Genomic DNA, 26,075 nt, shown 5'->3' with positions numbered 1-26,075 from the left:
TTTAGAGTTATTCATATCTTCAATTTTCTACCAAACATTGAAACTATTGACTTGGGTTTTATAATTTGTTTTAGCCGCGGCCGCCCGGGTGAATTTGAACGGCGCAAGCACACCAAGCTTCTCATTGAATCTTGTTCAGAAAGGGTCCAGCCGCCATGTAAACCAGTTATTTAAAAAAATCCTTGCATTGTACTGGGATCAAGCTTTGGTTGTCCGCAATGAAAGAGGAAGTCACATGATTTATCTGGCTGCCTGGGCTAGACCATGCGTTGCTTTCCCCGCGATTGCTGATTACGTCGTGACGTCCACAGCTGACTCGACTCACGCAAATGCCAAATCTCCATCTCCCTCAACACCATGTCCATGGCTCTATAGCCGGTTACTTGCTCTTTTTTCCTTCTTTACATATAATCTAATAACTTGGGTAGATCTTCTCCCTCATCATGACAGGGACAGATCTAAAACTTACCCCGCCGCCTTCGCCGCCGTCTCCGTCGACTTCCTACTACGACGTGAGCGACGACGAAGAGAACGGGTATAATACCATTGCTCAATCTAGCTCTGGAAAGGGTGTGAAACTGCTGTTCTCCAAAAGCAAGGTACATATATCAAACCGCTTATCAAGAAACCAGTTGTCTAATCAGACTGTTATCTTAGGTCTATATCCACCCTACTCCATCGTCGAAGGATAACATCCCCGGATTCATTGCCTTGGTTCAACAGAAGCCCGCAGCTGATACGATATTACATAACACATCCGGAGCACCTGCAAAACATGTTGATTCTTCTTCCTACCTTCTTGCCTGGGTGCCCGAGGCAGCCATGGGAGACGCTTACGACACCTACGTCAAAGTCGATCTCTCAGAAAACAACTCACCCCCTCGACAAACATATCTCGTACCGGCCCTTCCTACGATGACTACATATAGAGATGCAATCGGCATGTATGCGTTTGCAGTTCCCCTTTCGGAGATATATTCTTTGTGGGTGCGACCGCCAAGTATTGGATGGTGGTACGGAAGTGTTGTTATATGCACAAAGTCAGGCGATAACTTTCCAGTTCTTTTCTTTCATGACAACGAGTGTGAATCGACAATATTACAGAAGAGAAGAAGGACCCGGGAGAGTTTCAACCCTTTCGCAGATGATGGAAGCATGTTCTGGGGAGGGGATGAAGTTTTGAGGTGGATAAAACGCTATGCAACCGTCGAACGAGCCGGAGCTGATCCAAGTAAATATCTCATTAACCCAACGGAAGAAGACAAGGCTTCGTTTGGTCGACCTCTCAGTTCAAAATCACAGAATCCTCCAGCCGAGCCCTCCCAGCAACCTACCCGTGACGCTGCGATGGACCCTCTCACAAAGGCTTTGAAGGAGACCCGATGGAAGGTCTTAGAAGGCCTTAGCCGTATTACAACCTTCACACGCCGTACCGCAAATGAAATCGCGGAAAATCCAATTATCCCACCTCAAGTACGCCGGTTGATGAAGAATCCTGAAGTGCAGACCTTGCAGGATGAATTTGACAGTGCCAGGATATACCTTGCCCGGTGGGCAATGAGCATTGCTGAACAGAGTGAGCAGGAAAGAAGCCAACGTATCTGGACCGCCCAGGATGTACTAGAAAGAGAGAACAGTTCTGTGGGAGACTTCGAAATACTGGAGCTTGAGACAGGTACCATGTCTATACAAGAACGTCGCAAAGTAGTGACTATCGAGGAGTGGAACAGTTGGTTCAACAGTCAGGGTGGTCATCTACAAATCACAGTTGACGAGGTCAAGGAGCGAATCTTTCATGGCGGTCTTGAGCCCAATGACGGCGTCCGCAAAGAAGCCTGGCTCTTTTTGCTGGGGGTCTATCCTTGGGATAGTAGCGAAGATGAGCGGCGAGCCATTATGAATTCCCGTAGAGATCAATATGTGAGGTTGAAAAGCGTTTGGTGGGAGAGAATGGTGGATGGAGACCCTTCCAGCAAAGACTTCGAATGGTGGAAGGAACAGAAAGCCCGTATAGGTAAGCCAGGTACATCGATGGAGGTTTAGTTCACTAGCTAACAGTCCTCAGAAAAGGATGTTCACCGCACAGATCGGACAATTCCGCTCTTTGCTGGAGAAGACACACCTCACCCTGATCCTGACTCACCGTTTGCCGATGTAGGCACAAATGTTCATCTTGAGCAAATGAAAGATATGCTCCTGACATATCACGAATTCAATCCCAGCCTAGGATATGTTCAGGGAATGAGCGATCTACTTGCCCCAATTTACGCTGTTATACAAGATGATGCGGTAGCCTTCTGGGGATTCGTCGGGTTTATGGAAAGAATGGTAATGAATTTCTCTATACTAGTAGGGCGTTGATCGTCAGACTAATGCAAATTAGGAACCAAACTTTCTTCGCGATCAATCTGGCATGCGTGCTCAATTGCTGACACTAGATCATCTAGTACAACTCATGGATCCACAACTTTACATTCATCTTCAGTCGGCCGACAGTACGAACTTCTTTTTCTTCTTCCGAATGCTTTTGGTCTGGTACAAACGTGAATTTACCTGGGGTGATATACTCCGATTATGGGAAACTTTGTGGACAAATTATTTGTCTAGTGGTTTTCATTTATTCATTGCGCTAGCTATTCTGGAGAAGCACCGAGATGTCATCATGGAGCATTTGAAGCACTTTGACGAAGTTCTCAAGTATAGTATGTTTATGAGGCCTTAACCTTCTCGTATGATCACTGACTGTTCTTTTAGTTAATGAGCTCTCGAACACTATGGAGTTACTTCCTATTCTCACGCGCGCCGAGTCACTGTTTCGCCGTTTCGAACGGACTGTGCAGGCAGTTGATAAGAAGAACAATTTTCCAGCACCCAATATCTACCAAAGAATTGAACTACCAAACAAGGGCAAATCCCCCCAACGTGCTGTCAGCACTGGTAGCAGCGTGAGCAATCAGCAATCTCAAAGCACGAGGCAACAGAAGGAGAAGGTGATATCCCCAGAGCTTCGTCAGCTCCTTGGCCGCACAACTACAAAGTCCGCATCCACCGAGGTCCAAGAGGAAGGGCAAAGCAGAACCTCGAACCCATAATTCAGTTTTGGTTTGAAGTTATTGTTATTGTATCTACGCATTTTGTTTGTTTCAGGATTGTGCATTGTCTTTGCGCTGGTGAAAATTATGGATAGGTTTAATGGCGGTGTTCTACCCGGAATTTGTGTTCAGCTTGCTTGCTTGCTTGCTTACAGGAGCGTTCGCTTTTTCGACTTGATTACATTTGGCGCAAGATTATGAAATTAACGACACCGAACATGTAGATTCAAAGAGTATCGTAACAATATATTGTTTTCAATAAACACTGGGTTTAGAGATCTATATCAAAGGAATCGAATTAGAAATTCAACCTTAAAGGTTATATGAAACGCACCCCTGAAAACAAATCAACAATAAAGGTATCATAAAACTAAAACGCAGTCCTTGTAAACATGTAAAACTTGCAAACCAAAAGGGAAAGTCGTATAACATCGTTAATGCCACCTCCATTTCTAGCTTTGATTCGCCCAAGCCAACGAGGTGGACACGCAATATTCAAGCCCTTAACCAGGCCATCAACCTCACATCTTCGTTGGAATGAAATGGCTCGAGTCACTCTCCTGCTGAGAAAAGCTTTGGTTGAATGCAGCCAGTCCAGCAACGATACCGACAGCCATGAAAGCCACTGACACCAAGGACCAGGTCGCGCCCCAGCATTGAGAGGAACCACCGTAACGCTTGGCGAAAACGCTTGCGTCGGAGGTGTTCACTTTGCGCAGAATCAGATCATCGCAGATATCCCAGACGCTGTAAAGGGACGACATGACACCAATAAATAGCTAGTCAAAAGTAAGCTATGTCTTCGAGAAGACTTCGAAGGAAACAGTATTTGCATACCACCAAGAAACGCAGCGCTTCAGCATGAGCAATAAACCAAAAGCCAATCAGCAAGCCCACGGCAAGCAGAATCGTCACGATAGTCAACCAGTCCTTCCGAGCCCACCAGAGGGTGAGCAAGAAACACACACCCAGAACGATACTGGCGACTTTGCTAGCGACAATATCGAAGCCGCAGAAAATGAGCAAGGCGCCGATCAGCGACGAGCCAAGATAGCCGGCCGGCAAGGTGATCGCACTCATGCCGCCGACCATATGTGTCACACCACCTTCATGCGGGTCCAGCGAGATGGACTTGACGCGGCCGCCTGTCAGGACTGCTGTGATAGCATGTCCGAATTCATGGAAGGCGATGACCAGCATCTTCGATACGGGTGTTTAGTCAGTTATTAGTGCGATGGCTAGAAGGCTACGCAATATACCTTGAAGGGCCATAGCGACCACCGAACATACGGCAGATTCCATAATAGAGCGATCACCACAGCATAGACAGCTATTATGCCGAGCGTGACGGCCTGGGTGTGGTTGACATCAGTCAGGGACATGGATACGCGCGAAATGTAGCGACAGGTGTTTTGAAGTGTTTTTGGTAGACGCACAAGAAGGACGAAAGGTTATGGATGCCGCCTGTCGCAGTTGTAATAGTTATTTGAATAAATAGTATTTAACTGTTGTTGTTTCAGGTGGAGCGCCGAGGCGCATGCTTCATCATCCTGCCGCGCAGCCCTAGCCTCTTCGGGCCGCTATTCATTCCAGGCTGCACATTTAATTGCATTTGACTCGGCGTCAGTGCGTGAACATTCTCTTGGAGTGGCCCTATCAGCGTCGAAAAAAGAAATGTGGCAGTGGTGGGGGAAATACTAAACAAATACGAGAAATCTCAGCTGCTAACATAATGATTGGTTACGAATCGGATCCGAAAATAGCTCAGTCAAAATATTAATCAAGCAGTTTAAAATCAGTGGAATCAAAGTGTAACTATATTTCTGCAAACTTTGTCAAACTTTCTGCGCGTTGATGACGCGTTCCGGGAGGGCTATGTTCAGCTAAGAAATACTTTTGTTGGTTCTTGACTGAATATCGCCACAAGGAAATGCTCCTCTGAATAAGATTCGCATCATTATAGAGACAAAAAAATACAGAATTTCGGATCTCATCTCTCATTTCCATTAATATCCTCTCGAAGTGTGTAGCCTCCAAGGTAAAAAGGCAAGAAACTCCTAGCTATGACTAGAGCAAAAGGAAATTTTCACCTTCGTCGCCCTTATCCCTCCCATCGGCACTCGAAATAGTATCAGACCATTCATACCAGAACTCATAGCTCAAAACTGTATGGTCTGCGTATGTGAGTAGCAGGCGATAGCGACGAGATGAATTCCAGCCTTTCCACGATTCTTGGGGCTCATAAAGCCAGTTGGCTATCCCATGGCTTTTGGCATATGTAAGATCAGGTGCACTTACTAATGCTGAGGAGTGTGTGGCTGAGGAGTTATCAGACATATCTGCCGCGTCTTCTTCGTCAATTGACCCTTCCGCACTGGAACTCCCACAGGTTGATACGGTCTCATACAAATCAGCTTCACCTGCGCCCTGAACCCGATAATGAAAAGAAAAGTCGTTACAGTCGCGAGCCTTATAAGGTATGTCAGGAACATCTTGTTTCATTTCAAATCCTTGGATAGGGCCAACGGCTAGCCCAAGAAGTGGCCTAAGAGGCCGTTCACCGTATTTCTCTTGACTGGCCAAAGGAAGCATCCAATTAATCCGGAGCGCTAACCCACCATTGGACACCCTTGCCAGTGATATTACTGCTGCGCGGCCTTTTTGTGTCGCCGCAATCACGATACCGTGTTCCGGTAAGTATTTGACCATGTTGAATCTGTCATAGCTATGTATTGAGTAAATGGAGCGCGCGAAACCTTGCCGAAGTGGTCCTCCGCACACAACAGTGGGATGTTTCGAAAATGGACTGTCCAGAAGACGAATATCTGTTGCAGAGAAATGAAGAATCGGAAAATCAGTACATGTTCGATCTTTGAATCGTCCCGGTTCACTGCTTTCATCACTCGCACCCTCGTTTTCCATCGTGGAAGTCATCATATAGAAAATGAGATCTTGGGTGTCTGCAAAGTTGTGTATATCTTGCGATGAATCGTCACTCTCGTCCTCGGTCTCATAATCGCCTTCGTCCTCGTCCTCCCCATGCTCATTTTCGTCACTATCGTCGCCATCGTCACCATCGTCACCATCGTCATCGGACATATCTTCTTCCCAAAAAAACTGATATCGATCCTCATATGGAAGGAATATGTTCGTTATGTTTGTCTCTCGTTGACTTGGGTCCAAATCAATGCTGTTGTCAATGTCTTGATCAGGCGCAGACAGTTCTTTGTCAGTGCTAGGAGACAAGTTTATTGGTCGAGCATGGCCGTGAGATGGCAAGTAATGATTACTGTTATCACTAATGAAGCTTTCATTGTCAAAAATATCGGGCAATGAAGGCTCATCTGCATCTATTCTTATAGCCGGCGGGAAAGCTTCATACAAGATCGCAGAATCAGGGACATCCTGAGTGATGTGTGTAACGTCCAACACTGGCTGGCATTGGTGAGGTCGAAGATATGGCTTACCGCCACAAGCCTGGGCATACAGCTCACAGATTCGAAAACTTCGTGGATCGAGAGCTAGAACACTCCATCCCCGCTCCCTTAGAGAGTTTAAGTAAGTTGTGAAACAAGAAACATGCATGTATGAACTTACTCTCTGCGTAATATGTCAGGTAAAGGCTCGCCATGGCTAAAGTCATAGTATTTGAACGGTGTAAGTTGGTCCCAGATCGTCCAGACAAACAGTCTATTATCAATGTCTGTACTCAGCATCCAGATTCCATCAGAGTCGAGATCACTATTGAAAAATGTCACACAGGGAATGTTTGTGTAGTGCCCCCTATATGATAATCTAACATTACGTGACCGATAGCGATTAGGAATCAGCTTTTGAAAATGTTCAAACTGCTCCTCGTTTTCAACATTTAGCCAGGTTTGTCCGTAAATTTGTAAACCATCAATCAATCCCTGTGGGAAATCTGAGTTTTCATTTTTTTCAGAACCAGGTTCGGCGAGAGCAAATGCAAAAACTGTGATACGACCTGAATTTGCACTGACAGCTATCAAACGGGCGTATTTATGAACGGCCAGCCCCCAAGCACTCGAGCCCACATTCTCACAGAAGAAAGGGTCAATATGTTGATTTAAGTCGATACTCTTCTCCCCATATAATCTAGAATGCTCCATGTGGGAAAATATTGTCTCAACATGGTATCCGCAAATGTTTCCCGAGTCAGTAGCAAGAAGAAGGATCTCATCACGGCCCAAGTCGTCCACAATAATGTTGTTTATTGCGTGGGGGAATTCCCGAGAAATATATCCTCCTGCATTAGGTTCTTTCATTACAGGTGTAATAATGATGGTCGGTTTTGTTCCGAGAATCTGACGTGGCCCTACGGGCTCCCATACGTATATCTGGTGATTATAGGCAACAAAAAGCAGGTTGCGTCTTTGGGACAAAGCAGTCTATAAATACTAGGTTAAGGTACTATCTCACTCGTAGGGATTATTGGTAGTATGCATACAAGATTGCATCTCCATGTCGCAGCCAGGGGTGGAAAAAATCCGTCTGACCTGCACATGTATTATCAGCTTTATGTATATATATATATATATATGCATGTGCGGTTTTTAGAGCAACTTTAGGACTCACCCCCGAAACTAGAATGATGTCGGGTCAGCGGAACTACAACTGAGAGACCGGATGGAAAATCTTACTCGTTCGCTCCCTTTCTCGACATTCAAGGGTCGCAGACGAAGATCACTGTGAGTTGGCGTCTGGCCATCATCTATTAGAGTGACGCCTGTCAGGTGATGTGGTATTGTCGACATCGTGACTTGGGTAGCTTGAACCTTTACTAACAACCAGAATTATCAGGCTGTGTGACGTTCATCCCCATAACAGCGCCGAATGGTGGGCTTGGCGGGCTGTAGACCTGGTTCAAACTCAGCTTATTCGTTTAGCAGCTTGTGGTAAGAGATATCCCATTCGACTGGAAGGGCGATAGTCATAGCTGCATGGTACATATAGCCTGCATGGTACATATAGCAACTATACCACGGACTTTCCCCCGCATTAATCTTCATCCACGCAGATCACTCCACGGCAGTCGTAGGCTTAGTTTAATCGCCAATATATGAATGACCCTTAGAGGCGCTGGATAGAGGTTTCTGGGGGATAGCAGTGTGTAGAGAGAAGCAGCCGAAAACAAAGTGGAGCGGTTGAGATGGTTGAGATGATGGGTGAGGTCATGCATAGCTATTCCCATCCACTCAGCCCTGATTGGCCCGCCGCTGTGGGTGAAGGTTCCGATAAGATAAGAGATGCGGATTTGCTCTTGCCGTCCCACAGCAAACGCCCGACCTCCCAGTCCGTCCTCTGTCCCGACAATATCCTCCATCGCAGCCTGAGAAAAGCCATACTTCGCCATGGATCTGGTCGCAGGTGTTCGAAAAGAAGGAAGTCGGTAAGTGCTACCACCACATTCTATTAATTCAATCAGTGCTGATGTATACTTGTTTCAGCGGCGGTCGCGGCGATTTCAAATGGTCCGACGTCAAGGAATCCTCTCACCGTGAGAACTACCTGGGCCACTCGTTGATGGCCCCAGTCGGTCGATGGCAACAAGGTCGTGATTTGAATTGGTATGCAAAGTCTGCAGATGGGAGCACAGAAGAGGCCGCGAAGCGAGAGCTGGATGATGAGCGTCGCCGGGTCAAGGCGGCTGAGCAGGAGGCGCTCGCGCGCGCTCTAGGTTTACCCACTACGACTAAGACTTCCGATGCCAATTTGACCCCATTAGGGGGAAATGAAATGCGAAAGGCTGTCCAAGGAAATGTAGAGGACGATGAGGATGTCGAAGGCGGCCGTGGCATTGGTTTCGGTTCGTATGGTGGCCGTGCTATGGATGGAATGGAGGGAGAGACACTGGCTCCAGTTGGCCTAGATTCAGAAAGTGGTCATCGACGCAACCCTAGAGACGGCCGCTCAAGACGCGACAGGTCCAAGGACAGAGATAGTCGGCGGGGCCACCATCGTGACCGTCGTGACCATCGTTCGCGTGATCGTTATAACCGTGATAGTAAGCGTGAAGTGGACAGAGAAAAGAGCAGAGACCGTACTCATCGGGAAGATCGTCATGGTCGCTCAGAGCATCGTAATCACCGCCGCGAAGACAGACGCCGCCCATCAAAATCAAGGTCCAGGTCTCCTCATCATGACTCTCGTCGAGAACGTAAGGACACCCGGGACCGTGATTCTCATGACCGCCGGCGCGAATCTGATAGACCTCGACCTCGGCGTCTGTCATCTCCGCGTCCTAGTAGCACTGACCGTCTTGGTGAAAAAAGAGAGAGAAGATATTCTGATCATTATTCTCCATCTGGTTATTACCGCCGCAACAGCCGCCAAGGTGACGATATCCATACCGCAGAGATTCCTCGAGAGCGCCGTAAACGTGATCCTGAAGACAGGGATCGTGACCGCGGTAGATCCTATCGTGAACGTCGAGATTAGATATCACTTCAACGACCAGAAATGCTTGCGTCATGCCTGACATCCATTCGATGATATTATTTCTGCTTCTCTATTTCCAATACCTTGTGATCATGCATAGCGATGGTGTTTTACTCCTCAAATCTGTATTAAATTGCAAAATATTACGGTTTTATGGAACATTCATTTTCACGACACGAGTTTCCTAGGAACCTCAGGTTAATATCAAATTAACCTGGATATTGCATTTAGTTTTTTACGCACACGTACGGACACAAAGTGTACTTTATTTACTCGTTTTTATCATACAACAACTACATATATAATGAAAACACTCAAAAAAGGGGGAAAACCCCAATTCCTCTCGCGATGAAAAAACGCTGAGGAGAAAGTCTATCAACATTTTATATGATTCACAACTCGTCATGAGCTCTATCCGAGGACTTGGAAAGATCAGGCATAGTCATCATCTTAACGACCAAACTAGTCCATCCTGTAAAATGTTGGGTTCGTTGACCTTGGCCAGTTTCTGGGTTGTACTGCTCCCATGCGAAACCGGTCTTTTTCCACTCTCGGAAAACGTTATCAACAAGATTCGTGCGGAGTTTAGAGTAGATCTTTGCCGCTTGTGCCTTGTGAGGACTAGCGGAAGTTGCGATATCCTAGCTAGCATTTAGTGATCTTTTGTCTTGCTTTTTCACAAATGGTACGGTGGGTTCAAACTTACGTAAAGGTTTTTCAAAACCATGTAGTTCATATTCATCCAAACAGGGCTCCTCCAGTAGTTTTCCTCCGTTCCATAGTAAGGGTCTTGCTTGCTCAGACTGCGAATACCGAAGTCACTCCAGAGCTCTTCGGGATCCTGAATAAGATCAAGGGTGGATTTGAGGCGCGGGCTATCGGGTCCAACCATGCCAGTCAAGAAGGGGAATATTGAAATATATCCTTTGTGACAAACGTGAATGCTTTCCTCGAAATCGTCGATTGTGGCGTCGCACCATGTCTGCGCAGTCTCGTCCCAATGTAAATCATCAATGTTGCGAGTGATAGCGTACTCGTAGACAGCGAATTCCTCAGCGTCTTCCGTCTCGCCAATTGCCTCCGCGATTCGACGAATGGACCTACTGAGTAGGCCCATCCAACTGATCAAATCAGTGTGTAACTCGCCTGGGTGAGGGGGTTGTGCTCGCGGGTAGTCGTCCAAGCCGGATGTCAAAATGTGTTGAACGCTACGTCCGCGCCAGCGATATGCTTCCTTTGTTGAATAGGCTTCGCGGTCATAAGATCTGACATCACCCCACTGAGTCTTTTTGAACCAGAAATACTGTCTTTTGAGAAGTGGGTAGATAGATCGCAGGTAGGACTGAGCCAATTCCTGGTTTTCAAGGTGAGCAGATCGAAGGCTGTCCGAGATACTTTCCTGTTCTAGATCTGAGTGTCGAGTAACCGACTCGTTGAATTTCAACTTGTCAACAAATGCTTCTAGGATCAAGAAAAGTGTTGGCGGGTTGGCATAATGGGGGTACTGCACAGTAAATTCTGGAGGAACTTTGCTGCGAGCTTCTAACCCTAGAATCTGCTCACGCGCAATCCAGCCGTCTTCATCGATGAGATTAAACCAGCTTTTGACAATGTCAAGAGTCAAGTCAGTATCCCAGTCGATGACCGGGATCAGGTGAAAGCCTTCGTCCCACAGGAAGCCACGAGGGAAGAACGGTCTGGATGGGATGCAAGTAAACAATTCTCTAGGCTCTTCTTCAGTAGGTTGGACTCGTGACCTGGCTTCTGCAGCCTCTGCCCAGAAGCCCTCGTTCTCTTCCTCGTACTCAGGAGCAGCAGATCGATCAACGAGACCACTACCATAGAAGTAACCAATACCACCGACGAGATTAGAAAACATAGCCTTTGAGAACTCGGAATATTCTGGCTTGTTGAAAGGGACCTGTGGCGCAAAGATCTTATTGAATCGGTCTGAGAAAGACAATGACGTCTCCTCGATCTGCTTTGTAAGGACCTCAGCTGCGGATTGAAGTCAGTTGTGATGTGACGCATTAGTTAATAGTTTCATGCGAGATGCTCACATGTTACAGGTTCAGGGGCGGAACCAGATTGAAAAAGGATATCAAACTCAAATGCGCCCTCAAACACCTTTTGCACAAAGTGAATATTTCCCTGGCCAGGTACATTGGGGAGCGTGAAAAGCTGAGCTGGTGGCGGTGGATTATCAGATCCGTATTTTTCAATAATGGCATCGACAGTGGGCTTCATAGATGCAAACATGATAGCTGAAAAAATTTATTGATGAGTTTATTCAAAGCAATGAAGATTCTCAGAAAGCTTACTTTTTGCTTGCCACAAGTGCTCCTGGGGCATTTCTAAGCTGGAGACAAAGGTGCGATCCAAAGGCTTGTCATCAAAGGTAGGGTGGGTGAAGCTTGGATATTCATTTGTGTCCGGACCACGAGTAACGTCAATTAGGAAGTCTCCAAGTTCTGGGGTCACTCCTTTCAATTTCACGTCGCCTTCAAAACCCGCAGTATCTTCGTCACCCTTGTCGACTTCCACACTGCCGATACCCTCAAGAGATGTATAGAAAACAACCGTGGTATAGAGATTCGCAGGGGCATCTTCTCGAGGAACGCCTTTCACACGCGCTGCCCAGCTACCTCCATGGATTCCTCCGGGGACTTTCACGAAGTCAATGGTCATGTCGATGGAGTTGCCAGTATCATGAACGGTTTGTCGACCACCCGTGCGGATATCGTATTCTTCCCAGCCATATCCCGCCATACCCTCGTTCTGCTCGCACGTATGCCTAAAATCTTCACAGAGTCAGCAATTGCGTCTTCGGCGCAGAAGTATACAGGGAGAGACTGTGTCACATCATCACATACTTCCTTGTGCTGTCGCATAATTGTCCACCTTTGCCCACATCAACCCGGCGGTTATGCTCTTCGGGATACGAGGATGAACCCCAAAATATAAACCGGGTTTGTATGGACCCCATAGTAGCGATTGGTTGTTCGCTCTGGCGACCTCATTGCTTAGTACGGACACATCTTGGCCAGCAGCAGTGTTGACGCAGTTGATCCCGGCGAGTAGTGTGGTATAAACGAATGTGAAACTAGATGGCAAATGCATTTTCCATCAATGAAGCATCAAGACTAAGAAAGAGACACAGTGGTGTCTCTAATTGAGAATGCTCCTAGTCAATAATGGCTATGCAGTTGGTGGAGTTTCCACGTATCGTTTCCGCACTGGGGCCAAAGCTCCTTCCTCCGCTCGGGACGATCTCTCTCAACGTTTACAGGTAACTAACTAACTATATCTTTCATAAAGCTACGAATCAACAGGTTATGTACGCTCAACACTGGCGATTCTTTGCCGGTAAATTGCATTCTATTTGATTGTCCCCATATACATCGAGTGCTTTCTACATATATCTCTGGGGATCCAGAGCAGCAATCTTGGCGCTCTTTGCACTGCCTTCGAAAACAAATTCACTGATAAGCTTCCCCGTTCCAGGAGCATTCTGAATCCCCCAGCAGGTATGACCACTTGCAAGGTACAAGCCTTTAATCCCGGTGTGACCGATTAGAGGCCCTCCGCCCGCTGCAACATTGGGCAGATAGCAGGCTTGACGCTTCGCAACGTCGCCGAATTTCAGCTCATCCGAGATACTCCCAACAGAATTGATGATATCTTGGCAGAGCAACTCATCCACTTCGACATCTGCTGTTGTTTCCGGAAGTGGAACTAGATGATCCCCATCTCCACAAGCATAGACTGTGTCATCTGGACGAGCATATATCTCTGGCGTCGTAACCGTGGACCTTTTTGGGTTAGACGGTGATGGCAATTCTATATTTGTGAAAAGGGTATAGGCAGATACAGGCCTCGTTGGACGGATGACAACACTGTGTGCTCGAGTCGCAGATATTGGCGCAGGGGGATAAACAGCTTGTGTCCATGGACCTGCCGATACAATGACATCTGTCGCGGGGATAGTACGCGATTCACCAGAAGCTTTATCTGTATATGAGATAGATTTGACTCCATCGGATTCCTGGTCTATTCCAGTGGCTTTTCCCAAGACTATATTGACACCTTTCTCCTCGGCCAGCTTGGTAATAGAAGTCGTGAAAAGGTATGGATGAACCTGCGCTGTCTCTCCAGGGCCGCTCATACTTTCATATCCGCGAAGGCTATCTGCGTTGAGCCAGTCTAAATCTGGCGGTATGCCAGCTGCTCTCAACTTTCCAATTGCAGCTGGATCACGCTTTTGTAGTGAAACCGACGGACCAGTCCCTTCCTTTTTGTCTTGGGCTGCATGACCTTTCGCAATCAATTGGCCGCAATTCACCTCCCGGTAGCCCCATCTATCTTTCCCGTTGTGTTCTTTGGCAAGCTGGGCGTGTAATTTGAAGCTCAGCGGTACAATAGAGCTGGGATAAGCCCAGAGCGCGAGTAGACCTCCGGCTTTACCAGAAGCCCCGCCTGCGATCTCTGAAGCTTCAAGAAGTGTAATTTTGTGCAGCGCCGGATCGTATGAAGGATGTCTGGTCAAATAATAAGCCGAGCAAGATCCGATAATACCACCACCTGTGGCCGAAAAAGTCAATAAACATGTAATCGTGGTTGAAGCGTCGCCCAGATCTATATTGCGGGGTACTGCTAAACATTAGAAATTGCAGAGACGAGCGTACCGATTATTACTATTTCTCGCTTCGTGTTGGTAGCCATGGTGCTGCGAGAAAGCAGTTTGGCTGACTGGGAAGAGGAAAAGGCCACCCTTGTTGATTCAATACGTGTGTGGATTAATTCAGGTGAAGACAGTGAGGAGCCCGAAAGTATTATCAGCAGGAGTGGATAAGGGACGTCACAGCAGGTGGCGAAATGGCCGAAACTTGGCCAACGTAAACATTCGATGTTCTGCAGGGAATGTAGTAGCATGCTATGGGCAGTAGTATATGTGAATTTCAAATTGATTCCGAGGATATCTTCAGTTAACCCTTATTAGTGGTCGCGCTTTCAAAATGCACAGTAATGAACAATAACTGTTTGACTCCGAACTCCAGCCAGCCATGCCTCAACAAATTTGCCAAAATGTCACATACGGATGATATTTCATGTGTTCCGCAAGAAAACTGCCAACTAGACGGGAAGCCGCTATCTGCCAGGGCTGAGGGGTCTGTTGAAACCGCCAACACGATTCATATACTGCCTATACTCGGTCTTCTTTTCCTTCCGGACACCGTAAATGTTGTTTCCGGGGATTTTGGTATTTTTGGTGGTCCGGAACCTCGTAAAACCGACTGTTTTTCTCATCATAGCCTCGATGTCGTTTGGGTCTTCACTCTCATCCATCAAGTCAACATCATTCTCATCTTCATCTTCATCCCTAACTCGTGCCTGCTTTCCCGATACCCCGTTTACGCGGCGACCGTCAGGACGTCCTCGAGGGTCTTGTCTATCGTCTCTTCGACCTCCTTTTGAACTGCGAGAAATAGGGCTTCGGGATCGTACACGAGCGCCATTGCGTGGTGACCGAGACCTATCGTGTCTTTCAGATTTCGCACCGTAGCCTAGTATCAAATTCATTAGTTTTGCAGAGCACTCAAATATAATGGTTTAAACATACCACGTCTACCCTGGTAGCGGTCTGCGCTGACACTACGCTCGCGATCTCTAAAACCTCTCGAGTCTTTCAAGTCGCGCCTACCCACATCACGATCGCCTCTGCGAGTCCTCTCATATCTGTCGCGCGATCTGCTCCCATCCCTTCGTCGTGCAGTCCTGTCACGCGAGCGTGAGCGATACCGGCGATCGTCCCTAGAACCCTTTCGCGAATCTTCAGGCCTAGAGCTTCCGTGACGCGAATTGGTGTCGTAGTCTGATCTGCCCTCCGGTGAACGAGACTCTCGTGGTCGCTGATCGTTTCTATCCCACATAGCTGAGCTGTCGGTCCGACGGGCACGCTTCGCCGGCGGTTCAGCCATTTTGATACAAATCGAACTTGCGGCTGGTGAAAACTGGCAGCTAGCAAAGAAAACCTTTTGCTGTGCTCAGCCGTGATGAAATATGGCTGTAGACGAGTCCAGTTATCAGAATGCTTCAGGGCAACTCATGATATAATCGAAATGCCAATGATCCAGGGATGCTTTGCTCTTCGCTTTTCTGCAGACGGACTATTAGGTGGAATCCCTCATGGTCAAACAAAGCTTGCTGCGAAATTGTACGTTAGGCTTCCCGCGCCAGGAACGCATTTTGTGCCTCAGGCACCATAAAATTGTACAACTTCAATATCGATGGTGAGCAACCAGCATTATGCATGCTTAGAAATGAATGGTACAACGAGCAGACTAACTAGTCGAAAAAGTCATACCATTTTTGTATCACCTTTGCCACCGAGCGCCACCAAGGCTTCCTTGACAACGTACATTTCTCTACGCATGCGATGAGCACTTTACCGAAAATTCAACATTCCATACTATCTATCAATTCATACCGATACCGATACGGTCTAATTCCACCTTCATGAGATTCGACTAGAAGAACTGCGGCTTTGAAAAAGAAAGTAAAAGCAGGACATAGAGACTCCGAGCGATACCAGCACACGTGTCTCCAAAAAATGTAGTGCTAACGATTCAACATACGACTCCCCACAGTATCAAGTCGCTCAAGCCGATACAAGGCACACACAGGAGCATGTGCTCTTTGAAAACACAACCAGAGGGCAGTGGGATAAGGGCCGACATTTGATGGCTGTTTCGACTGCGCCTTGCTCCTGGGGGCTAAAGCAGGTATTGCGTCAGGCTCAGGGCAAGGATGCAGGAATCACCTGGGGATGGATCAGAATCAACATTCTTCTCGTCAGCCAAGACGCTTCAGCCTTCAGGTGATTCAACACCTACTGCAACACCCCGCAGACAGCGACTATCAAGTATCAGTCGAGGCAGAGCGTAAACGATACCGATTACATCACGGCTGAGGCTTTGGCCCTCCCGTCGCCTTAGGCTATTAATATTATTCTTGCAGCCGGGCCCCACTCCTCCAGGAGAACAGGCTGGCAGACCCAATCAGAGGCGCGCCATCTGAGTGGACGCGTCTTAGTGCCTGAAAAGCTGTCTTTCATTGGTCAGAATCCGACGCCGCGTGGCTCTTCCATACAATCGAGGGCTTGGCAGCGGGCGAGTTGGCGCAGGGAGAGAACACCGTCCAAACCCAGGGAGAGATAGGAGAACCACAAAACGCAAAACGCCAGCATTGCGATCAACCTCCTCCACCACAGCCACACACACCATCCCCCGTGCCCGCCTCTCGACGCTCGCACTGTGTGTTGTGTGTCTCGCTATCCCTCCGCAAGCAATTGCGGAATGTCGTCGCACGCTCGATAATTTCATTTTCATTTTCATTTCTTGCATCATCATCACGCCCGCATCCATTAAAAGAGAAGAAAGGACGAACCGGCACGAGACTGTCCTTCTGATCACCACAAGGCCCACGGTGCCTCAATCCGCATATTCTTTGTCAATCATGGGACCCCCGGGAGTTTTTAGGCGTCGTTGGCAGCGACTTGCGATCGCCGCCGTGATATTTTGCATGGTATCGCTGTCCATCGTGTCCTCGAGAGAAGAGCGACACCACGTCGAGCCGCCAACCGATTTACAAACGAGGCATCCTTTACTTTGGAAACATATACATACATCTAATGTTAAAGGGGGAGGTAGGTTGCATTTCTCTCCTTCATAGGTTTAGTTTGTGTCTTGCTAACGGTTCTGCCTTCACTAAGCATATTACATCCCCCCGCATGGCTGTCGACGTCAGATGCGAAGCCTAACACGATCATTGAGGCTGCGCACCTTGTTATGCACCTGATGAACTCGACTAAATCTCAGCTCATGTCCCACTCCGAGATCCCTTTGATCGTACACCAGACCTGGAAGAATACCCAGGTTGATACCTGGCCCGAGTTGGTAAGCGATAGCGTCGAGGTATGGCTTGAGCACTCAGTGAATGAGCCAATGGCATACTTTTTATGGGACGACGATGGAATATATCAATTCTTGGACGAATTTGAGCCTTCCTTTACAGCGCGATTTGCTGCTTTGCCTAGAATGGTTGAAAAATCTGACGTATTCCGCATCATGGTGGTGAAATACATCGGTGGTATTGTAAGTTGGGTTATTTCTTTGGCTTATCTCAACCTTACGCTAATATTCCACTCGTGTGAATTAGTATGGAGATGTCGATACTCATCCCTTGCGGTCGCCGGCGACTTGGGTTGAAGCCGACGACTTAGAGCCGTGGTACGATTTCGAGACAGGCTCGCTTTACAATTCCACCAAACCAGTGAGGGCCATGTTTGGAATTGAAGCCGATTGTCCTCCCGAAAGCGATACCTACTGGCGTATGGGCTATACAAACCCGGTCCAATTGACCCAGTGGGCGCTAGCCTCTGCACCTGGCCACCCAATTTTGTCGCGATTCATGGACAGACTAAACAATGTCCTCGATGAGGTCGCAGCCCACTATGGAGGCAATCTTTCAGTGCCCGCTGCATATGAAGAACTATATTACCTTGATCCACTTACTCTGACCGGTCCTGCTGCGATTACCGAGGTGGCCGAGGATTGGCTAGAGGACCGCGTGGGACTGCGATGGAATGCCCTCACGGGGTTATACGATAATGGTAAAAGCAAATTAGTTGATGATATTATGGTGTTGCCCATTACGGGCTTCAGGTATGCAAGCCGTTGTTCCATACGCATTAGAGTGGATGGCAGCTAACACACAAACAGCCCGGGACGTGGAGTGTACGGCAACATGGGCTCCAAGCCGTTGGATGACCACGACGCGCGTCTGCAGCATCTTGCTCAAGGCTCGTGGAAAGGATTCAATATGCGGGTGGAGTTTGGCAAGTTTTGTCGGACATTTCTCGGTCTTTGCAAGGACTGGTCCAAAGTATAGAGCGAAAGAGAAAGAAAGAAACCATTGAGGCGGTATCGTGTATAGACTCTGATGTATTCGATAATTGCTTGGTACCGGCGTTTATCACCTTGTTGATTCCTTATACCCACGTTGCATATATAATTGATGTTTAATATCAGAATCAGACGTTGACTAGAGAGGCTTGCATAATATCCCGAAAGATCCCGGCCGTTGCATTGCATTAATCTATACTGGTAGCGTCAAAAGCGAGCTTGATAACAATCCGACCATTATTCCAGGGCAATGAAAATGCACCTAAAAAGTTGAAAACTGTTCCGTGAATGCATAAAACAATGGGTATTTTCATTGCTGCCTGGAGGGCTATTTATAACAACTCTCTAGCCTATCCGAGGCGGGGTCGTGGCCGCGTGCTGCAAATTCTGGTTTCATGCAGGTAACGGGCACTCTTTCTGTGCCTAGTACCGTCGTTACATGTGTATTGTATTCTTCTTCTTCTTGTTGGTTTTCCGTAGTGCGTAACGCAGATATGCATCAGTTTTGTTGTGGGGTGTGTGGGATGAAGGGTTGGGTATAGTATTCGGTGTCGGCACCGTCCAGAGTGGATAGACGGACAGGCCAATGGGGTTACCAGCATGCAGGCGGCCTGCTTCAGACTTGGTCATAGCATCTTCACGTACAAACAAACGTACGTCGTGCCAGGATGATAATAACAGCTCTTCTTCGAGGTTCTTGGCGCCAAGGAAGACTTTAAAGCATTTCATCTTCTCGTATATTCTTAGTACTTAACTTCGTAGGACGAAATGTTAAAAAGGAGAAAGACTGAGTGGAGTTGGTCCGAAACCTTACCTGGAGCAGTGGCGGCGAGCGAATACGGTAATAGCGTAATATCGTACTAGGTAACACGGTATTACGGTACGGTACTAGCGCAGTCTCTCTTGAGCTTGTTAGATAGCCCCAAGGCTGCCGGGCTCTTTTTCCAGTGGGCAACACAATATGGCACCATATATATTCAGCCGTGGGCGAAATCCGCCAGCACATGCTACTGCCCTGTGGCTTCTGCTCTCCCTTTTGCTTTCGCTGCTTCTGTGCTAACCACCCACCCCTATCCTATCACTCTCGGTCCTTTGAGTTCTATTCTCTTTGCTCGCTCCTTCTTCCCCTGCTTCTTCTCCCCTCCTGCTGGAGGCGGATTGAAGTCCAGACATGTTGCTCTCCCGCACAAAACTCCTGCTTGTGCTGTGCACCCTCCTTATCCTCTCGCAACGATGGTGGCTACCACTGCTGGGCATGTTCATCAACCTCGCCGCCCTCCCAAGTCGCTGGCATAGTAGCGCTGCTCTCTCTTATATTTCCCAGGACCAGGATAACTTCGACCTGACATTCGCCGCCTACGACGTGAACCAGTCGTCCGCCGGACCCCAGTATCAAGATGTCGTCCCTCCAATTCTACACCATATCAGCCTCGGCCCAAACCCTCCGCGTGAAGAGTGGGTGGCCGCTCGAGCTGAGTGCATCAAATATCACTCCGACTGGGAGGCAATTATTTGGAACGACGAGAACTCTAGCAAGTTTGTCGCCGAGGAGTTCCCTCACTTGAAGACCATGTGGGATAGCTATCGTTTTCCTGTCGAAAGGGTCGATGCGCTGCGATATATGGTGCTTCAAAAGTACGGCGGTAAGTTGACTAATATGACACAAGCTGATCTGCCTAATGTCTAAGACTAACGACCTGCTGAATAGGCGTCGTCCTGGATTTCGACCTCGCATGTAAACGGAGCTTAGGACCCCTGAGACGATTCGACTTCGTCGGTCCCGCTGCCCATCCAACTGGCTTCTCGATTGGCTTCATGATGGCCAGTCCAGGCAACTCGTTTATTCGCTCCCTAGTTGATCACCTTGCTGCATACGACCGCGCTTGGTTCTTCCTTCCTTATGTTACAGTCATGTTCAGCACAGGCTGTCACTACGCATCGTAAGTTCCTCTTCCCACTACCTATTAGATGGAAGTTAATTGTACTGATTGAACAATCAGAACGATCTTCACTCTTCAAAACACCCGTGCTCCATTCCGCATCCTCGGCGGCACAGCGCAAGCTCCGCGCTTGCATATGCTAAACGGCTACGTCGATACACCACTCTTCCGCCATCTTGGCTCATCCTCTTGGCACAGTTCCGACGCCTTTCTGATCAACTGGCTCGGCCATCCGCGTAAGGGGCCTATCATTGTTCTCATAGTTGTCATCTCCTTTGTCGCTGGGTCACTGCTGGCAGTATGCCTAGCCTGCCGCCACCGAAAGAATTGCCCTCCCTGCCGAAAAGGGAAACGGATGAGCGAGCTCGAGGAAGACACCGAACTCATGATTAAGGAAGCATAGACGTGATTTTTTTTATTCCATCGTTCCCGCATTGGATCTGCAGCGACTACTATTTTCTGATTTTCTGAATTTGGCATGCAACGATTCTAAGGGCTTGTATATTTTCCTAATTTTACCTCCAGCGATTCATACTCAGCGGCTCTTTCAACCTGAGAACGGACTGTATACCCTATAATATTTTCTTTGCTCTGTTCGCTTCTTGTGTGTGTTATTTTAGCTTTCTCAGTTGAAGCCATTGCTATGCCGTGGCGTATGGGTTACTTGACTCGGGCAAAAGTCATATACACACTAGTTTGGGATAGTTTGCTTGAACAACAATGATGAATAATTGAACCAATTCATTAAAAATGCCTATTTGTTAGATATACCTGGAACGCCATATTTTCGCTAATAACATAAACACCATCAACAATTTTACATCCTTCTCAAATCGTTAAACCACATATACCGACTCAGCACCAAATACAACACCCTGTCCCAGGAATACTGCGACGCATGCTGCTTGAACGCCGCCCGCCCTTTCATGTACTGGCTCCAATTCGTCACCAGAAGCGCTCTATCTCCAAACCTATCCCCTCCCTCCGGCGGCAGCACACTCTTTCCCGGCACCGGCACCGTTGTCGCATACCCCTTGGGCACAGACGTGAAAACAGCCTGCAGAATCCTCCACGTAAACGGGAACGAGGTCGGAATCAAATCCGCCAGCGATGAATACTTCCGCAGCACGAATTTAGTCTGCACCGCATATGCCGGCGGATTGTGGTCGTGGTCGTTGGCGAACTTGCGAACCCCGTTGCTCACTGACCGGTGGTTCACGTGGCCCGATATCCCATATTCGTCAAAGGTGATGATCAAATCGATATTCCACATCTGCACGTGTCGGTCGAGCGTGCGCTCGACCAGCTTCTCGTCCCACCATTCGCGGGGGTTGTCTTGCAGGTGCTTATGTTCGAGGATTAGGCATTTGTCGTCGGCAATGCCGAGCTCGGCGCACGAGGCTTTCGCTTCTGCGCGACGTTGGGCGCCGAGACCTTCGTAGTTGCCTGGAACAGTCAGACTGTACTATTCTTCAGAGACGAGAGAAAGGCGAGAGCATACCAGATGATAAGACTAGCACATGGCGGTTCACATGGGCCTTGCCCCAGCTGTGTAGGATGCTCGGACTAAAGAACAGACACTCATCGTCCGGATGGGCGGTGATCAACAGGACGTTCTGGGCATTGCGGATTGCGTGCGGTACCAGGCGGGGATCGTTTGCCAGGAAGGTGCCGAGGAGAATGTACATGAGAATGGGGAGCAAGAAGAAGACGATGAACAGGGTAGAGACGATGGTGGCCTTGCGGCGCACGGCGCGGCGGCCGAGATGGACTGCGGCGCCCAAGATCTTGGACCTCGCCATGGGAGGGCGTATTATATAATTATAGTATTATAAATTGTTATCGCCGCCAGAACAAATCAATGATTATTTACACTGGCTGATTGATTGATTGCTGAGCATCGATTATTGTATGGAGACTGGAGGACGGGAAGCGCGCTGGCATGGACAGACAAGCTGCTAGCGTGGACGCCAAACTTAATTAAATTACCATTCTTACCATGATTACCATTATTACCTCTGCTCGGTACGGGCCCCGTTCGGCGAGCCTTCCGGGCAGGAATAATACGCACGCTAGTATCCGATAGTATACGGGTGCGGAACGCTCGCACGCATACTGAAGGGTATATAAAATTTCAAAGAATGATACGCGGGTACTGGTACGGATCCGAGTAAACCCAAACTTCAGCGACGCACTCAGGAGTCAGCAGTACGGAGTATTGATTATTTTTGCTAGCGTGCTGTGCCGTTCGTCGTTTGGAAGGTGATCACATGATCAATTCGGCTGCGATGACTGGCCAAGCATTCGGCCCCAGCCCGACATTTTCTTATTCTGGCTGCTCTTAGCGAAGCACTCGCCCAGTTGTTGTTAGGCGATAAGCTGAGGCTGAAAGCTGAAGGGCGAAGCTGTCTGCGAAAAAAAAAGGGCCCAGAAATCCCCCAGCCAAGCGGCCGATCGGGCCAATCACGTGCCTGTCCGACCTTTCTCAGGAGTTGGCGTGGATCACGTATACGAGTTTAACTTATTACGGCTAAAGCTGCGCAGCAGTCAAAAGGGCCGGTATGTTAAGGTATTTTACGTTATTCTATTTTCGCAATACTCATCGACTCCTCTATTTGGTTAACGCGTGTGAACAGGCAATCTTTATAGTTTCTTCTCTGGGTCGCCTCATGTCACTGTGGTGATTTGTATGGCTGAGCCTTGATCTGCGGGAGCACACTATGTCACATATAGACTAGCCGGTTTCCTGGTGTGACTTGAGTAACTTACCGTCTCCATACCGTATGGCACGGAGGGGTGCCTTATCCTTGCGGCCTTTCTAATCACAGCAGCCATGATTGGCACAATACAGCGCACCGCGTAAATTGCACTCCGCTACCCAGCGCATTTTCCTGGCTGGGAATGGTGCGCTCGAGCCGGTTGCGTCGAGACAAGGATGCAAGACAAGCTTTGCCAAGCTCCTGATCTACAGAACTGTCTTCTAGCCGTGCTCAGCGTTAGACCGGAGCATCAACCCGCCCACCCTGCCAAGTCTGTTTGATATCGGCGCGAGTTGCATGGCCTTGTGGTTTGATATCGTACTGATCATCTCCTCTCTCACGCGACACCCCGAAGCCAGAGGCACGATACCAGGCGGTGATGCCATGATGCGCCGGATACCCTGGAGGAAGGTGGGGCGTACACTGAACCATGGAAGCCCGAGGGTTCTAAGATGGTTCTTTCTCATTCCCTCCTACATGCCTATATACTTGATGCGTACGATGATGATTGCAGAACCGTGGTAGATCCTGGCTGCGTGAAGCCTGGCTCTCGTTGTCGCAAAAAACCAGCTCGATCTAAAGAGAACAGCAGCATGAAAAGAAGGAAATTTTACATGACTGGCTTACGCATGGGCCTCGATGGACGGAATACCCACGCTAGGCTGGGCCAGGATGTTAGATCGGGCAATACTACGAATAGGTCTCCCTTTTTGACTGGTGCAACGCGACAGGACCTCCAGGCAGCAGGATTCATCCATGTACTATTTGTGTTGAAACGGTATTTTGGTATTTTAGTACTGTAAACATGCGACGACTTGCGCGAGTTTCAGATTGACATCGATTACTGTAATTAATAATGCTTGTTTCAAGTTATTCAAAATAATGTTATATGCGATTCCTATGGCGATCTATCCTTTTAAACCATACAAGTAAATGCCGAACCTGAGGCAGCTTGCGTGCTTCATGTACAGTTTCTATTATCCGCAGCGTCACTAGAACTAACGTCGACAGATCCACATGCTCTAAAATATACGACTTTGGACAACCAAATCTAGCTCGATGTATTAAACTAGCTCATATCATATCCTATGGCTAGTTGGGACAGCGGGTTGTTACGTTGCCATCAAATTGATGTGATGGATATGCACTTAACACATTGCCAGCCATGACAATATAAAATAAATAACGATATGACATTTTCTGTTCAACATCACAACGATATCAACATTGAACATCTTGAATCGATGACCGTGGATATTCGCATCCATTATCACTTCAATGTTAAGGGCTATATATACCGTATAAATCCCTGGTCCCCTTATTATTCCATGTTGACTTGCTCAATATTCAATTCAATGACCAATTGATGTATATTGTATTAATATTTGTCTATAAATCTCATACCAACTAGCCCTCCTGTATTAAATTCATACCAGCTACTCTAGAATTCAAATAGTCTACGCCATCCTTCAGTTGACATCTCGGTCTACCCGGGGGTTGTTCTTGGAGGCGTCTGAACCATTTGCGGCCCGCCCTTGGCTTCTCCCCACCTGCTATCTATCGCATCGAAGAACGGAAATTTCTTATCAACGCGATTTCTTGCCCGCAATATTATAAGAGCCGCATAATTGCCTTGCCACACTCACAAGACAAACGAAAATGTCGTCGAGAAATAACCTCTCGCATCGGCGCACCCATAATTTGCTCTTGATTTCGAAATTGCTTAGCCTGCGAGACACAGCTTCCCCGCTGACGCTGATATTGGATTCGTTGGAACAGCCTGCGAAGCCATTACTGAAAGAATATATACGACGTGGCCAGGTATGTCATTAAAATAGCTCGCTTTTTTCTATTCTTCTTTTCCTGTTTATCTATTGTTAACGTGCATTAGCTGTCAAAAACACATATTACGTTCATTTCTTTTGAATCATTGAAAAAGCCCAACGGTGTGGACTCGTTCATCTTTGCTCGACGAAAGAAACCGGTCGACTTGGCCAAGGAAGTCGCTGCTGTTGCTCCGTCCTCGTCTAGTGGGCCAGCTCGAAGTGAGCCTAACGCTAACCACGACGTTCAAGGAGCGGAAAACTGACAAGAAGCAGGGCGTCTTATTATCGTTGATGCCGTAAACCCCCTTCTCAGCAAGTCGGAAATACATCTTCCGTCCTATCTGGGCTCCCTTATTGCCCCAAGCAATGCAGCAGCACCAACTCAGACGTCAATGGTCGTGACGTATCACCACGATGTCGTCGGAATCAAAAACCGCCAGCCATATGTGCCGTCAGACCTAACATTGCTAAGTTACCTAGGAACTACTATCCTTACCATCCACTCTCTGTCCCACATCCTCGCGCAGAAAGATGCCCGGGATCGAAGTCTTGCAGCCCCGGTCTTTGGGCTGGAAGAAGAGCAAGAAGGGGTCCTTGTAGGCAGGCACGACCAGGAGCATTCAGGGGGCATTGTGATTGAAATGGAGCATCGACGCAAGAGCGGCCGCGGGGTTGTGGAGTGGTATTTCTTGCCTCCAGCGAGCTCCTACCAGCCCCAAGAGCTGAGGGAGGTTGTTACGCTGCTAGAAGACCACCCGTTGTATCAACGCCCTGAGGACGACGTACCGCTAGAGGAGGAGCCGGGTTCTACGTTTGAGTTGAAACTTACCGAGCGTCAGCGCCGTGACAGAGAAGGCGTCGTTTTGCCTTATTTTGATGCGCAAAAAGGCGACGGTCCGGGAGAAGGAGGACGGATCTTGTATGATATGGGAGAAGAAGACGATTTTGACGAAGAGGAGGACGAAATTTGAAAGAAGCCTGATATTTTATTATTACAACACACATGGCAACGGATGGAAATGGACCATCCATGCGT

At 48.0% G+C, this 26,075-nt stretch overlaps 11 protein-coding genes across 11 annotated transcripts; 5 read left to right on the top strand and 6 right to left on the bottom strand.

Annotated features, from left to right (window-relative positions):
* Positions 1–443: 443 nt before the first annotated feature.
* On the top strand, positions 444–3,092 carry BGW36DRAFT_429004 (putative GTPase activating protein; the record flags this gene model as incomplete). Its single annotated transcript, XM_046220629.1, has 5 exons — positions 444–599; positions 658–2,014; positions 2,066–2,328; positions 2,384–2,702; positions 2,755–3,092. The coding sequence occupies 5 exons, from the start codon at positions 444–446 to the stop codon at positions 3,090–3,092; spliced, it is 2,433 nt and encodes an 810-aa protein (XP_046070258.1).
* Positions 3,093–3,328: 236 nt separating this feature from the next.
* Positions 3,329–4,697, bottom strand: BGW36DRAFT_382151 (peptidase M50B-like-domain-containing protein). The gene is made up of 3 exons (XM_046216489.1): positions 4,352–4,697; positions 3,930–4,292; positions 3,329–3,871 (listed from the first exon to the last, which is right to left on the bottom strand). The coding sequence occupies exons 1-3, from the start codon at positions 4,472–4,474 to the stop codon at positions 3,614–3,616; spliced, it is 744 nt and encodes a 247-aa protein (XP_046070257.1). The 5' UTR covers positions 4,475–4,697; the 3' UTR covers positions 3,329–3,613.
* A 177-nt stretch (positions 4,698–4,874) lies between these two features.
* On the bottom strand, positions 4,875–8,248 carry BGW36DRAFT_382143 (uncharacterized protein). The gene is made up of 5 exons (XM_046216488.1): positions 7,754–8,248; positions 7,689–7,696; positions 7,561–7,609; positions 6,690–7,501; positions 4,875–6,636 (listed from the first exon to the last, which is right to left on the bottom strand). The coding sequence occupies exons 1-5, from the start codon at positions 7,865–7,867 to the stop codon at positions 5,160–5,162; spliced, it is 2,460 nt and encodes an 819-aa protein (XP_046070256.1). The 5' UTR covers positions 7,868–8,248; the 3' UTR covers positions 4,875–5,159.
* Positions 8,249–8,464: 216 nt separating this feature from the next.
* On the top strand, positions 8,465–9,847 carry BGW36DRAFT_452937 (kinase phosphorylation protein-domain-containing protein; the record flags this gene model as incomplete). Its single annotated transcript, XM_046221855.1, has 2 exons — positions 8,465–8,502; positions 8,561–9,847. The coding sequence occupies 2 exons, from the start codon at positions 8,465–8,467 to the stop codon at positions 9,549–9,551; spliced, it is 1,029 nt and encodes a 342-aa protein (XP_046070255.1). The 3' UTR covers positions 9,552–9,847.
* A 96-nt stretch (positions 9,848–9,943) lies between these two features.
* Positions 9,944–12,671, bottom strand: BGW36DRAFT_298670 (putative mannosyl-oligosaccharide glucosidase; the record flags this gene model as incomplete). Its single annotated transcript, XM_046211452.1, has 5 exons — positions 9,944–10,192; positions 10,258–11,549; positions 11,612–11,815; positions 11,873–12,352; positions 12,425–12,671. 5 exons carry the CDS (start codon positions 12,669–12,671, stop codon positions 9,944–9,946), a joined length of 2,472 nt encoding a protein of 823 aa, XP_046070254.1.
* A 292-nt stretch (positions 12,672–12,963) lies between these two features.
* Positions 12,964–14,273, bottom strand: BGW36DRAFT_300054 (FAD dependent oxidoreductase; the record flags this gene model as incomplete). The annotated part of the gene is made up of 2 exons (XM_046211590.1): positions 12,964–14,132; positions 14,237–14,273. 2 exons carry the CDS (start codon positions 14,271–14,273, stop codon positions 12,964–12,966), a joined length of 1,206 nt encoding a protein of 401 aa, XP_046070253.1.
* A 426-nt stretch (positions 14,274–14,699) lies between these two features.
* Positions 14,700–15,529, bottom strand: BGW36DRAFT_299313 (uncharacterized protein; the record flags this gene model as incomplete). Its single annotated transcript, XM_046211519.1, has 2 exons — positions 14,700–15,115; positions 15,172–15,529. 2 exons carry the CDS (start codon positions 15,527–15,529, stop codon positions 14,700–14,702), a joined length of 774 nt encoding a protein of 257 aa, XP_046070252.1.
* Positions 15,530–17,066: 1,537 nt separating this feature from the next.
* BGW36DRAFT_398427 (putative glycosyl transferase) lies at positions 17,067–18,500 on the top strand (the record flags this gene model as incomplete). Its single annotated transcript, XM_046218409.1, has 4 exons — positions 17,067–17,256; positions 17,358–17,704; positions 17,769–18,274; positions 18,332–18,500. The coding sequence occupies 4 exons, from the start codon at positions 17,067–17,069 to the stop codon at positions 18,498–18,500; spliced, it is 1,212 nt and encodes a 403-aa protein (XP_046070251.1).
* Positions 18,501–19,472: 972 nt separating this feature from the next.
* BGW36DRAFT_322698 (putative glycosyl transferase) lies at positions 19,473–21,196 on the top strand. Its single transcript, XM_046212678.1, has 3 exons — positions 19,473–20,157; positions 20,223–20,454; positions 20,515–21,196. Exons 1-3 carry the CDS (start codon positions 19,686–19,688, stop codon positions 20,855–20,857), a joined length of 1,047 nt encoding a protein of 348 aa, XP_046070250.1. The 5' UTR covers positions 19,473–19,685; the 3' UTR covers positions 20,858–21,196.
* Positions 21,197–22,360, bottom strand: BGW36DRAFT_382129 (putative glycan biosynthesis protein). The gene is made up of 2 exons (XM_046216487.1): positions 21,956–22,360; positions 21,197–21,900 (listed from the first exon to the last, which is right to left on the bottom strand). Exons 1-2 carry the CDS (start codon positions 22,254–22,256, stop codon positions 21,272–21,274), a joined length of 930 nt encoding a protein of 309 aa, XP_046070249.1. The 5' UTR covers positions 22,257–22,360; the 3' UTR covers positions 21,197–21,271.
* A 2,512-nt stretch (positions 22,361–24,872) lies between these two features.
* On the top strand, positions 24,873–26,010 carry BGW36DRAFT_360816 (putative killer toxin sensitivity protein; the record flags this gene model as incomplete). The annotated part of the gene is made up of 3 exons (XM_046214215.1): positions 24,873–25,034; positions 25,105–25,258; positions 25,313–26,010. 3 exons carry the CDS (start codon positions 24,873–24,875, stop codon positions 26,008–26,010), a joined length of 1,014 nt encoding a protein of 337 aa, XP_046070248.1.
* Between the last annotated feature and the right edge of the window lie 65 nt (positions 26,011–26,075).

The sequence above is a fragment of the Talaromyces proteolyticus genome (genome assembly GCF_021365285.1).
Source record: "Talaromyces proteolyticus strain PMI_201 chromosome Unknown BGW36scaffold_8, whole genome shotgun sequence".
NCBI classification, from domain to species: Eukaryota; Fungi; Ascomycota; class Eurotiomycetes; order Eurotiales; family Trichocomaceae; genus Talaromyces; species Talaromyces proteolyticus.
The sequence above is the reverse complement of the archived record's forward strand: the minus strand, read 5'-3'. Positions and strand labels throughout refer to the sequence as shown.